General features: G+C 37.7%; 1 protein-coding gene across 1 annotated transcript; it reads left to right on the forward strand.

The window, feature by feature from the left end:
* The first annotated feature begins 1,048 nt into the window (after positions 1–1,048).
* On the forward strand, positions 1,049–11,014 carry LOC131941407 (lipase member H-like). The gene is made up of 8 exons (XM_059300659.1): positions 1,049–1,300; positions 7,920–8,154; positions 8,426–8,626; positions 8,752–8,849; positions 9,004–9,130; positions 9,316–9,433; positions 10,109–10,300; positions 10,874–11,014. The coding sequence occupies exons 1-8, from the start codon at positions 1,049–1,051 to the stop codon at positions 10,974–10,976; spliced, it is 1,326 nt and encodes a 441-aa protein (XP_059156642.1). The 3' UTR covers positions 10,977–11,014.
* The last annotated feature ends 3,099 nt before the right edge of the window (positions 11,015–14,113 follow it).

Here is a 14,113-nt window from a genome sequence, read left to right on the forward strand (position 1 = left end):
CACGCCTCATGTTCCACGCCTCATGTTCCACGCCTCATGTTCCACGCCTCATGTTCCACGCCTCATGTTCCGCCTCATGTTCACGGCCTCATGTTCCACGCCTCATGTTCCTTCCACGCCTCATGTTCCACGCCTCATGTTCCACGCCTCATGTTCCACGCCTCATGTTCCACGCCTCATGTTCCACGCCTCATGTTCCACGCCTCATGTTCCACGCCCTCATGTTCCACGCCTCATGTTCCACGCCTCATGTTCCACGCCTCATGTTCCACGCCTCATGTTCCACGCCTCATGTTCCACGCCTCATGTTCCACGCCTCATGTTCCACGCCTCATGTTCCACGCCTCATGTTCCACGCCTCATGTTCCACGCCTCATGTTCCACGCCTCATGTTCCACGCCTCATGTTCCACGCCTCATGTTCCACGCCTCATGTTCCACGCCCATGTTCCACGCCTCATGTTCCACGCCTCATGTTCCACGCCTCATGTTCCACGCCTCATGTTCCACGCCTCATGTTCCACGCCTCATGTTCCACGCCTCATGTTCCACGCCTCATGTTCCACGCCTCATGTTCCACGCCTCATGTTCCACGCCTCATGTTCCACGCCTCATGTTCCACGCCTCATGTTCCACGCCTCATGTTCCACGCCTCATGTTCCACGCCTCATGTTCCACGCCTCATGTTCCACGCCTCATGTTCCACGCCTCATGTTCCACGCCTCATGTTCCACGCCTCATGTTCCACGCTCTTCACGCCTCATGTTCCACGCCTCATGTTCCACGCCTCATGTTCCACGCCTCATGTTCCACGCCTCATGTTCCACGCCTCATGTTCCACGCCTCATGTTCCACGCCTCATGTTCCACGCCTCATGTCCACGCCTCATGGCAGGACGATAGGTGGATGGAAAGCTGGAAGCCTTACACAAGTTAGTACCCTTTTTAAATATTGTCAGAATTTTCAATTTTAGGTTCCTTGCTACAGTGACAATTTATTTTGTAAACATATTTTAATTTTTAAAAATATTCCTCAATTTACAGGCAAAGATGAACCTTCTCCAGAGGTATTATAAGAAGGCAGTTGCCAGTAAATGTGCAGATGTAGAAGAACTGAGGAAAAAAATCTTCATGAGCTTCTACCATGCAGCTTCCTCTGACGAAGTGCCCAACCACGATGACTGTCCCACAGGAGTTGAGTCTTGGTGCTTTTGGCAGAGAGCCATGGCTCTCAAGCAAACACCCCCTTCACATACAGGTAAAAGCAGCTGCTTTCTGTCAGAGTTTGTGCTGGCTGAGAAGGTAAAGTCCATATATGAGAGGCCCATCTCTGACAGTTTGCTTGAACGCTGCTTATCTGGCATGGTAATATGTTGTTTATGTTTACTGTGTAAATATACACGCAAGCTACGCACTTACTGATTTTTGTCGTGTCTGATCATCGTGTTGATGGGTCCTCTAGAAGAAGGGTCCTTTAGCTGATGGGTCCTCTAGCGGAAGGGTCCTTTAGCTGATGGGTCCTTTAGCTGATGGGTCCTCTAGCTGATGGGTCCTCTAGCTGATGGGTCCTCTAGCTGATGGGTCCTCTAGCTAATGGTTCCTCTAGTTGAACGGTCTTTTATTAATGGAGCCTTGTTAATGTTTCCTCATGTTTTTGGGTTTTTTTTCTTGCTGGGTCCTGGTGATTACATAGAGAAGATGTTAAGAAATAAAGTCCATGCTTATTCCAGGAACAAATCATAATCTAAAAACACAATCCACACACAGAAACCACACAATTTTACACAATTTAATTTGTGTATTAAAGAAGACTATTTATTTCTAATTAATCATTCATTTAACTGGAACGATTTCCAATTTTTTCCTTGGTGTCACCCCACAAAATGGTGTCACCTAGTGCGGTCAGCACCCCCATCACAACGCCCCTGCCTAGGGTATAATTCGGAAATCTTTCTCGTTACTTGTTTTAAAAATGTAATACTACATCACATAAATACAACGCGTTTCTATACGTATTCTTTTCTTTGATATGTTTTAAAATGATGGTGACCCCCCATGCTTCTTAAACAACTCGCAAAGAAAGAGATAACTAGTCTTTGAAACTTGTATTTTATTAGATAAATAAGATGCCTCTAATGAGAAAGCTTATTTTACAGTTGTTTTTTTTACCTCAGTCACCCCTCCCTCCCCCCCCCCCCTCCCCACACACACACCACTCGCCCCATCCATTTACCTTAGTGTGGGTGGACGATGATTAAATTATATATTTCATATTTTATTTTAATATTGCGTTCTATATTGTCCGTGGAGGGGTGTGTGTGTGTGGGGGGGGGGGGGGTTGCATGACACATATTCAAATATTATCCTCTATTAAGAGGAAGTAACTAAGCTTGGATGACGCTGTTGAAAGTATTAATAGAGTTGTCGCGCTTGACAAAGAAAATAAACATTTTTATTGCCCCTGTTAATTTTATGACAGTAGGCTACGGCCCTAGCGGGATTAGCGAAAAGGGGAGGGGGTGGGGATCGAACAGTTATGAGTAGTGGTAGATGGTTCAAGTAGTGTGATGTTCCACTCTCGCATTTAAAAGAAAATGTAGAATTGAATAAATAAAAATTTAACATGTTTTATTTTAAGTCGAAATAAAAGCAGATCTGTCTTACTCAATGTTGATCCTAATCAAAGACAAATTGATAGAAAGATAATTTCATTTTTAAAATAAACCGGGAGTGATCTCCCCTAATCTTTCTCGAATATTCTTATATAAAACAACAGGGGATGGGAACTCGGGCTATAGACATGATTCTTAATCCATTTTAAATACTTAAAGTTTTAAAAATAGAATAAAATCTCGTAGACAAAAGAATTGCACACCAAGTGAACGCCAAATAAAAAAGTGCACAATAGTGCGCAATATTATTAGTACTAATTTACATTCGTTTTTTGAGAAATCGGAAGTAGCGTAAATTACTACTTCCGGTCAATGGAAATTACTCAAAATTTAACAGAAGGTAGAGAATTAGATCTTTTACTTACATGTGAAATTTCATTTATCTATCGGAAATAGTACTCAAGTTATCGGCTTTTGAAAAATTCAAAGTAGAAAAAGTACCACTTCCGGTTATCGAAAATCGCACAAAAGTTGATGCGGATCTACGATTTTGATAAAATACTTATATATGAAATTTCATCAACCTAGCTGTAACGGTACTCAAGTTATCGTGTTTACACACGGACAGACAGACACACAGACATACGGACAGAATTGCAAAGCCCAGTTTTTCAGACTGGATTACGCATAAAACCTCTTAATTTTGATAAATCTGGATTGATAATTTTTGCCCGATTAAAATAAGTCCTCAATACTTCGAATGTGATGAAGGACTGAGGAGTAAAACGGTGAAAACTGTCAAAATTTCATGTTATTTTTGTGCACGATTACAATACTTTCTCTATACTTCGTATATACGAGAAAGTAAAAATCCAATTTAAAATACATAAATATGAAAAGCTGTTTTGTGAGGTCTTAGGGGGTCATGGGGGCAGGCGGTATTAATGACGTCCTACTTGTATGCTGCAAGGTGTAATGACGTCCCATTTATATGCTCGAATATGTAATGACATCCTAACTGTATGCTGGAATATTAATGATGTTCTTATTTTATGCTGGGATGTGTAATGACGTACTAATTGTATGCTAGAATGTTTAATGATCCGATATGTATGCGTGATTGTATAATGACGTCATATTTATATTATTAAATGTATAATGACGACCTAGTTGTATGCTGTAATGTGTGATGACGTCCTAATTGTATGCTTGAATATGTAATGGCGATCTAATTGTATGAAGGAATAAGTAATGTCGTCTTATTTATAAGCTGGGGGGTGTAATGAAGTCCTAATTATATGGTAGAATGTTGATAACGTCCTAATTATATGCTAGGATGTGTAACATCTTTCTAATTGAATGCTGGAATGTTTAAAACCAAACATCTATTTGTATGCTAAGATGTACAATGACGTCCTAATTGTATGCTAAGATGTATAATGACATCCATATTTAATGCTGGGATGTGAAACGACATCCTAATTGTATGCTGTAATGTGTAATGACGTGCTAGTTGTATGCTGTAATGTGTAATGACGTGCTAATTGTATGCTGTAATGTGTAATGACGTGCTAATTGTATGCTGTAATGTGTAATGACGTGCTAATTGTATGCTGTAATGTGTAATGACGTGCTAATTGTATGCTGTAATGTGTAATGACGTGCTAATTGTATGCTGTAATGTGTAATGACGTGCTAAATGTATGGTGGGAGGTGCAAGGTTGACTTACATTTATGCTGGAGTGTGGAATGATGTCCTACTTGTAAGCTTGGAGGTGTAATTACGTCTTAATTGTATGCTGGAATGTATAATGACGTCCTACGTGTGTGCTGTAATGGGTGATGAGGTCCTAATTATATGCTAAAATGTGCAATGACGTCCCTATGGTTTGATGGAATGTGTAATGTCGTTCTAATTGTATGCTTGAATATGTAATGACGTCCTACATGTGTGCTGGGATTTGTAATGACGTCCTTCTTATATACTAAATGTGTAATGACGTCCTATTTGTAAGCTGGGAAGTGTAATGACGTTCTACTTGTAGGCTTGGGGGTTTAATGACGTTCGAATGGTAAGCTGTGAGGTGTAATGACATCTTAATTGTATGCTGGGACGTCCTAATTATGTACTGGAATATGTGATGACGCCCTACTTACATGCTTAATGTGTAATGATGTCCTACTTGTAGACTGGGAGGTATAATGACGTCCTAATTGTTTGTCATTTGAAAGTAAGTGATTTTGTGGTCTATGTTTGGTTGGTTGTCTGTTAATGGGTTAGTTGTTGTTCGTTGGTCTGTTGTCAGTTAATGGTGGTAACTTATGTTCGTTGGTTTGTGGTAGTTTGTTTATAATATTTTGTTTTTGTTTACTGTATACATATACAAGCCCGCTACGCACTTACTGATTTTCATTGTGTTTGATCATCTTGTTGATCTAGCTGATGGAGCCTCTAGCTGATGGGTCCTCTAGCTTATTGTTCCTCTCGTTGATCGGGCCTTTTATTGATGGAGCCTTGTTGGTGTTTCCTCTGTTGTTGGTTTTTTTGGTGATGGGTCCTATTAATTACATGGAAGCAATGTCCAGAAATAAACAGTCCTTGCTGATCCCACGAACAAATCATGCTCCCCACACAGAATCTACACACACAGAATGAACAACAGAATCCAGTCAACTTACACAATTTAATATTTCTACCAAAAACAGCAAAGCGATACAGTTGAGCTAGTTTATCTTGGGAAGTCTTTTCAATAGCCAACACGCGTTAAGAAATTTCCCATATCAAAAATAAAAAGTAAAATAGCTGTTGAACACACCATGTCATAGGTTTTGACATGCGTGTTAAGTTTAATCTATTCTCCTTCACACCCCCCTCCCTCCATAGTCCGTGTCACCAGTTGTTTCCCTTTTCCCATCTCTCATTGTTCGTCCCCTGAACACTAGCTCAGCCACCCACATGTCAAAACACACCAGCAATTGTTAACCTTGCACTAGACACTGTCCTACACCCACCCATCGAACATACATGAATGTCAGACAAGCTCACTACACATTGTTTACACGTAGCACTTTCACGTACACACAAAACTCCGTCATCACACAACCGATCTAACTGTAGTCACCAGACAACATACACTTATATCAGTATATATTTGGTAACAAGCTTAGAACTTTTTAAAACTATGTTCTGTATCACTAAAGCATCCATCGACATTGTGAAGTACATAGGGTATAATTCTGAAATCTTTCTCGTAACTTGTTTTAAAAATGTAATACAACATCACATAACTTCCAGCGCGTTTCAATTTATGTATTATTTCTTTAATATGTTTTAAAAGGAAGGTAGAATTTTTTCCCATTCGTTCAAACAATATTGAAAAAAGAGAACTAGTCTTTGAAACTTGATGTTATTTTATTAAATAAATAAGATGCCTCTAACGAGGAAGCTTATTTTACCGATTGTTTTTACTTCATAGTCACCCCCCCCCTCCCTCCTCCACACACACCACTCACCCCATCCATTTACCTTAGTGTGGGTGGACGGTGATTAAATTATTTATTTCATATTTGATTTTAATATTGTGTTCTATATTGTCCGTGTAGGGAGGGGGGGGGGGTGGCATGACATACCCTCATCACATAGTCACATATTCAGATATTATAATCCTCTCTTTAGGGGAAGTAACCAAGCTTGGATGATGCTGTCGACAGTATAAAAGAGTTGTCGCGCTTAACAAAAAATAAATATACATGTTGCCCTAGTTAATTTTTATGACAGTAGGCCTACGCCTACAAGCGGAGGGGGTAAAAAAATTCATTAAAAAAAACGTTTTAATAACAAGCTTTTATGTAATAATGCACTAAAAAGTAGAAAATAAATTATAGACTACTATTTAAATAACTATAAAGAAAAGCGTGGGTCACTTTAGCACTTTAGTACCTATTGGATACCTTTACTAATATTTGAGAAGAGACCCACGCTTTTCTTTATAGTAATTTAAATAGTAGTCTATAATTTATTTTCTACTTTTTAGTGCATTATTACATAAAAGCTTGTTATTAAAACGTTTTTTTTTATGAATTTTTTTTTCAGTACTTTACATGTTTTATTTACAATAGAGTTACATGACTAAAAACCATTGCGCGCCTACTGAAGTGATGGCGCAGCCATTGAATGTGATACTGCTGTGAAATATGGTTAATCTTGCGATTATGTGCTTGCATTTTTCAACATGTCTCTAAACTATCTATGGTCAGATATCCTCTCCGGTAACAGTGCCATACATTCTATGTATGGAAGCCAGCTCTTGTGTTATATTTATGTCTTCATCCTCACCTCATGAACACAAGCAGTTGAGAGGTGGAGCAGATTCCAGCGACTCATCCATTGCAGATTGAAAAATGGCTGAACGTGCTTGCATTTTCCGCTATTTGAGTTACGATGTTTTCACCAATGTCTGCAACACGGCGGGCAATGGTATTTGCAACCAAAGCTACATTTTCAAATTGCTTTGAATTTTCTGTCCAAAGGTCCTCAGCCGCCTCTAACAAACGTTTATTCCATGGACAAAAAGATCGCCGCGGGCCGGATGAAAGGACCTCGCGGGCCGCATCCGGCCCGCGGGCCGTAGTTTGGAGACCCCTGATCTACACCAACGCTGCTTCCGTCACCGGTTCTCACTTCTCTACCAGTCGGGAAACCAAGTTCATCGTCCACGGCTTCGGCTCGTCCACTGCGAATCAATGGGTCATTGACCTAAGGAACAAGCTGTTAAACAAGGTGGGTCATTGCATTAGAAACAATTTCCTCTGCTAGTTTTTAAACAGGATGGGTTAATAAACTTATGGACAACTTGCCCAGTGCGTTATAAATAAGGTGGATCATTACAGAAAAGACTTGCTGGTAAAAGGATTTGACCAAAGCCGCATCAATAACTTTCATGTAAATGAAATTAGAGATCAAACACATTTGAATTTTTAATGCTACATTCTATTATTAAACTCCCTTCTGAAGAAGGTGCTAAAGCAATGGTTATTGCAGTATGTGACACTCCAGTATCGTATCTAAAAATTAAGAAAATGGTTCTTTAAGTAAAATTTATATTTCTTTCTTCTATTTATTTATTTTAATCAACATCTCACTAAATCTATGCAAATTTTGCTAAGCATCATCAGCGGACATAAAGACCGAAAATTAACCTATTTCTTAATAAAGTTTCAAGGCTACATTTACTTAAACATCACAGGGATTTAATTTTTTTTTACTAACAGCAGGTTAACCATCGTAACTGTGCATGCTTTATCTTCAGGGCGATTTTAACGTGATCGCTGTAGACTGGAGCAAGGGCGCAACATCACCGTTCTACGACCAGGCATCCTCCAACCTGCGGGTCGTTGCCACGGAGATCAAGCTCCTGCTGGACATCATGCATTCTAAAGGCCTTAACCTGGATAAGGTCCACCTGATTGGTCACTCACTGGGGGCCCAGCTGTCTGGATACGTCGGGAACCTGTTTGGTCACAACGTCATTGGCAGGATTAGTGGTAAGTTGTGAGGCTGGGCTTAAATAGATGGACTTGTTAGAGAAAGGCTGAAATAAGGCGTTGACTTGTAGGATGGTGGGTGGAGATAAGGGGTGGTGGGTAGGGATGAACATGGGGAATAATCTGAATAGAATAACTGGCCAGCAATTTAATTATTATTACTATTCCTTGCACACAATAAACTTAAAGCGACTACATACTTTTACGTTCAGTCTTAAATTTAATACAATCATAACATTAAACTTTCTAAACAATTATTTTAACTTAACAGGTCTAGACCCAGCAGAACCCAACTTTTTAAACAAGGCAGTGGCGGCCAGACTAGACGCAGACGACGCCAAGTTTGTTGACGTCATCCACACAGATGGACGCCATTTTGATTTTGTTGGAGGCTACGGCCTGATGATACCTTGTGGAGATGTAGATTTCTACCTGAACGGTGGTGAGCACCAACCAGGCTGCTCAGGATCAAGTGAGTAAATGAACAGAGATTTTCTATCTAAGTGATAAACCCTCCATAGCTGTGGCTTGTGTTTTCCACCTCTCACAAAATTAATGGAAAGCATTGATCTAATGTTCCTACATTTTATGTTTTAGATGTGTCCATGTGGTGCAGCCACGGACGAGCACATCAGTACTTTATAGAATCCGTCGACTCAACGTGCCAGTTCACAGCCCACCCATGCGACTCTTTTGTAAGTATCGGATTTTAACTATATAATTAGGTAACGTATCGCATTTTGAATGTTTCCAAGTGATGATTAGAAAAACTGATATTTGTTTTCAATGTACAGTATTTTACCTGAAACTTACTTTTCGATGTTTGTACATTTGGACTAATTTTTTCAGGAAAAGTTTGAAAATGGCGAATGTTTTTCCTGTGGGTCTGGGTGTGGTGTGGCTGGGTACTCCGCCGACCAGCACCCCGCCAGAGGAAGTCTGTATGTGGACACCCACCACGAAGCTCCATACTGTGGTAATAATATGTTAAGTCATTTAATCTGAAAATTAAATGTTGACTCTTATACTGCTTTTTAAAATTAATAGTACTCTCCACCTGCTTTTTTCTGTAAACTAAAGAATATTGTATATTTATTTCAATAAACAACTGATTGCCTGATTATTGTATGAGCCTATACAAAATGTACATTCTGTTCCCAGGATTCCACTACCACGTCAAAATTTTCCCATACGCCTCCTCGGCTGACACATCCGGGTTAGTTTATGTGTCTCTGATTGGCACATCTGGGAAGACAGATTTTATCCCAACCAATGCCAAGTAAGTGCCTTCAGAGTTGTTTGTGTTTGTAAGTGTGAAGATGGTCTTGCTGCTATCTGACGTTTAAGTAATGTTGCCAGAGGCTGAATCAAACTACTGTCTTTTCTAAATGCGTACACATAAAGTAATGTTACTCTCACACAAAACATGTGTTTTCTTTACACATCCATCTAACGTTCTTCTGACACAGACATGTTTTCTGAATGAATACACATCAATCTAACGTTCGTCCTACACAATGACATGTGGCTAAAATAAATATTAAATATTTTAGTAATTTTTCATTTCACCCGATTATCATAATGTTATGGGTGATTTCATAATGTTCATTATTTTACTTAACAGACGTTAAATTGCACTTATAAGATATGTTAGTTTTCAATGGCGACCACATTTCTTCATCCCTATTCATTTATTTATTTATTTTTAAATGTAATGTTCGCCGCCGACCAGCACCCCTAATTAAACAGTTTAGGAGTTTTAAAGCCAATTGTATTTTTTTAGGTAATAAAGGTTGATGTCGTTATCTAGATTTGAACATTCAGGTATAAAAATTTAGCAAATTTTTCATCTGAATTTTCTTTACATAATAGTGAGGGTTTATTGAATTTGTTTTAAATTTTGATGTAAATATTTCGGTACGAACTATACAACTCATGCAGCATAAATGTGCAGGTACCTAAAGCTGACTAAAACCACAACCATCACCACCAACGTTGTCTACAAGAACGACATCGGCACCATCACAGGTGTGGACGTCAGGTACGACAGAGACAACGGCTCCCTCGGCATCATGCTTCTCTCTGCGACAACAACAACCTTGGCCATAGCAGGGATCGAGATCCTGTCATCCGTTCACAACACCTGGTAGGTAAAGGTTTATTATAGGAGAGTTCAAGGTCTTAACACCGGGTAGGTCAAGGTTTATTATAGGACATTTCAATGTTACAAACCTAATAGTTCATGGGTTCTTATAAGTGAGGTAAATGTTACAATACCTAGTAGGTCATTTATTTCTTATAGCAGAGGTCAAGGTTACAAATCATGGTTGGTCTTTTGTTTGTATACAACACCTGGTAATTCAGTTTTCGCCAACCATTGAGGAAGTATGTTCAATCAGGATTTTATGTTTGCCTATTTATAACAAAATATTAATTCTTAAAATTGAAAATATATTGAATTACGCCCGTCTAATATTATGGCCTACTGGGATTAATATAAAAAATACCATACCCTGAAGTTTAATTTATTTCGATGTACACAGATCTCAATTTGTGTGTTGACGAATTAGTTTTTGTCAGCTAGTTATCTACACTGACCGAAACAATTATTACGACATTTTACTGAATTGTCCTTTTGGACATCAGGTAAGGATTAGAAATCAACTCTCTTGTATACGATTCCCGTTCAATAAAAGTGTAAATATATTGTGCCGTTTAGGTCATCATCCTGTCGGGGTTCGTTCCAGCTCCACGACCGAGCTCCTCTCCATATATCAACAGCTGCAGGCAGAACCAACCACCCGTGTACAGCTGTAGGCTAAAAGATGTAGGCCCTATCCTGTGTACTAAAATTTATTACAGATAATTTCTTTTTACATTTTCGTCTCCTTGTGTTGTTGTTTATTATCTTATGTCTGTTTATTTGGTAAACATTTCACTGATTGTTTTATACAAATACAGGCAGCACGGGGAAGGGTTGTTTAATTTCAGATTAAAGTAACAAATACAACGGGAGTGATCTCCCCTAAACTTTCTCGAATATTCAATAATATAACACTACAGTGATGGTAACTCGGAATATAGACATGATTTTAATCAATTTTTAAGCAGGCTACTTCAACTTTTTAAAATAGAATGGAATCTCGCTGAAAAAAAGAATTGCACACAATATGAACGGCAAACAATATCTGTATAATTGTGCAGAACATAGTACTTTATAAATTCATTACCTGCATACCCGTGCTTCGCTAGGGTAAATCTTTTTTTTAAATGAACCAACTTGGGAACAGAACAAAATCACACAAAAACACAAACACGAACGCAAACGCAAACACAAACACAAACACAAAAACATCGCAATACACAAAAACAAACGCAAACTCAAACATAATTACAATCACGAAAGAAAAAACTAACGCAAACTAAAACAAAAACGCAAACACAACGCAAACGCAAACACAAACGCTAAAACAAAAGAAAACACAAACGCAACACGCAAACGCAAACACAAATACAAATACAAACACAAAAGAAAACACAAACGCAAACACACGCAAACGCAACTTAAATACGCAAACTCAATATCAAACACAAACGCAAAAGCAAACGCTTTATCAAATTACCCTTTCCCGGAGGGCAGCGCTCAGAGAGAACCGTTCCTACATTATCTAATTTAACCATCCCTTTAATTAACACAAAAAAGAGATTTTAAGAGATCATAGAAATAAAAAAAAACTATAAACCTCTGGGCCGACTAATCAGAAAATAATATAAATAATCTAATATCAATCTATTATAATCATGAGCTCTAACATATTAATAAAATGCGGTATTAATTTTTTAAAAATACCACTACTTTAATAGCGTGAGTTGAATTTCTTTGTAAATTACCTACCCTGGCATACTTATTAAACATTTCGTTAAACATTTTAATCGATTACTTTTATTCGACCCTACTTTTTTTTTTTAAACAAATCCATTTTTCAAGGCATGTAAGCGAAAATTTTATTTGAAATAAATTCATTGAATAAGTTTAACAATATGCGTGTATTTAATATTTCCTTCACGTTCGTTTGTTGACGTATGCAAAAGAATAAAATCATTTCCAACAATAAAAAAAATTTAGTCGTTATATAAATAGACCATACTTTAGATATTATAATATGCCCATGCGATTCAAGTAAAATCGCGGCATGTGTTGATGTTCACTTTTACGTTTCAAGAATGAATAGCGATGACGGAATGAGAGAAGGAAGGACTGACACACTGCCAGCAGCGTTATATTTTAGTCTTTTTTTATATATCGGAAATAGCGTAAACTACAACTTCCGCTCATTGAAAATTACATATTTGAGAGAAAACAGAACATTATATCTTTTACTTAGATATGAAATTTCATCTATATATTTGAAACAGTACTCAATTTATTTCATTTATATATCTGAACCAGTACTCAACTTATAGGGGTTTGAAAAACCGAAAGTAGAATAAATTCCACTTACCGTAACCGGAAAGCTGAAATAGATGTACAAATTTGATGTAATACTTTTATACGAAATTTCATCAACCTAGCTGTAATGGTACTTAAGTTAGCGTGTCACACACATGTTGTTTGCTCTTACTGTTTTGAACTTCTTGGGATGGATCCAAGTTCATCATCGCTTTCCTAAACATGTTATGAGCATATGTATTGCAACAACTGGGCGCAACTTCATACGTGCAATACTTAATTTGAATTAACTATTTCTAGACAAAACACAATCACTAAATTTTAATCGAAGAAATTCTAAAACAAAAATGTCTGCCGTTTAAACGTGAAATAAAGCGTTTTTATTCTATATCAAAATACGTAAATTGCAAAAATCCCCAATATACAATAACACGAACATTGTAACATTGTAACAATCGCCTCAACTTCTGTTGTGCGTCGTGACGACATAAAAAAATTGTATCGTCTCGCTAAGCTTGAAACAATGCAATATTGCTGTAGAGTAATACAATAAATGTGTTCTATCTGGTTGACTTCTCTAATGAAATGAACTCGGCTCTTTTGTTGCCATCTTAATTTACCGTGATGTTACGGTTTAGTAATTATCAGATAATCAATAAATGTTAACCTGAACATAAAACTATTTTACATCATTATGTTGTGTCCTTTACTCCGTGTTCAAACCAGTGTACATTTTTAGCTAGTCTTGCTGTAAGAAAGCTATACATATTAACACAATGCACGCTTTAAATGTGTTTGCGATTCTTATCCTTTTAAATACCCAGTGCAATATACTGTCATCTTTAGCAGATGATACACTATTTAACGCAGCTCTTTACAAACCAGCTTTTCAATCGTCGGTGTATCAAGGCAATTCTGCGGAAAGAGGAAACGACGGTAGGATGCGAGGCGAAATGAGCAGTGGAAATTGTATGCACACATTGTATGAGAACAACAGTTGGTGGATGGTGGATCTCATAGACGATTACATCATTCATGGAATATTTCTCACCAACAGGTACTATAATTTTATATACATGTATTTTAAAACTTTTATTTCTTATTTTATTTCATATTTTACACAATACCAGCAATAATTATAAATACAGATAAAATTTAATAAATATTAAAGATATAAAAAGCGAATGTAAATGATGAGCTCAAATACTCCGAGGAGACAGTAGAAGAAATTGTGTGTGGTATTTGAAACAAACTCAAACTTTCATTTTTCATATCTCTAGTGAGGATACCTATTAATAAACGTCGAACTACAGTAAGTTTATGTTTATTCTAAAATGCAATATACACATCCACACATCCACACTCAATAGACACATCATGTATACACAAAAGTTTTCATATAAACTTGCATACATTCAAAAGCCTGTTGAATCTGTTTAATTATATAATTCCAGAGGTGACTGGTACAATACAGCCATCCGTCTATACAACTTCCAGATTGGCGTGTTT

Source organism: Physella acuta, unplaced genomic scaffold (genome assembly GCF_028476545.2).
Source record: "Physella acuta isolate Inbredline_101_S28 unplaced genomic scaffold, ASM2847654v3 ptg000028l, whole genome shotgun sequence".
Taxonomy (NCBI): Eukaryota; Metazoa; Mollusca; class Gastropoda; family Physidae; genus Physella; species Physella acuta.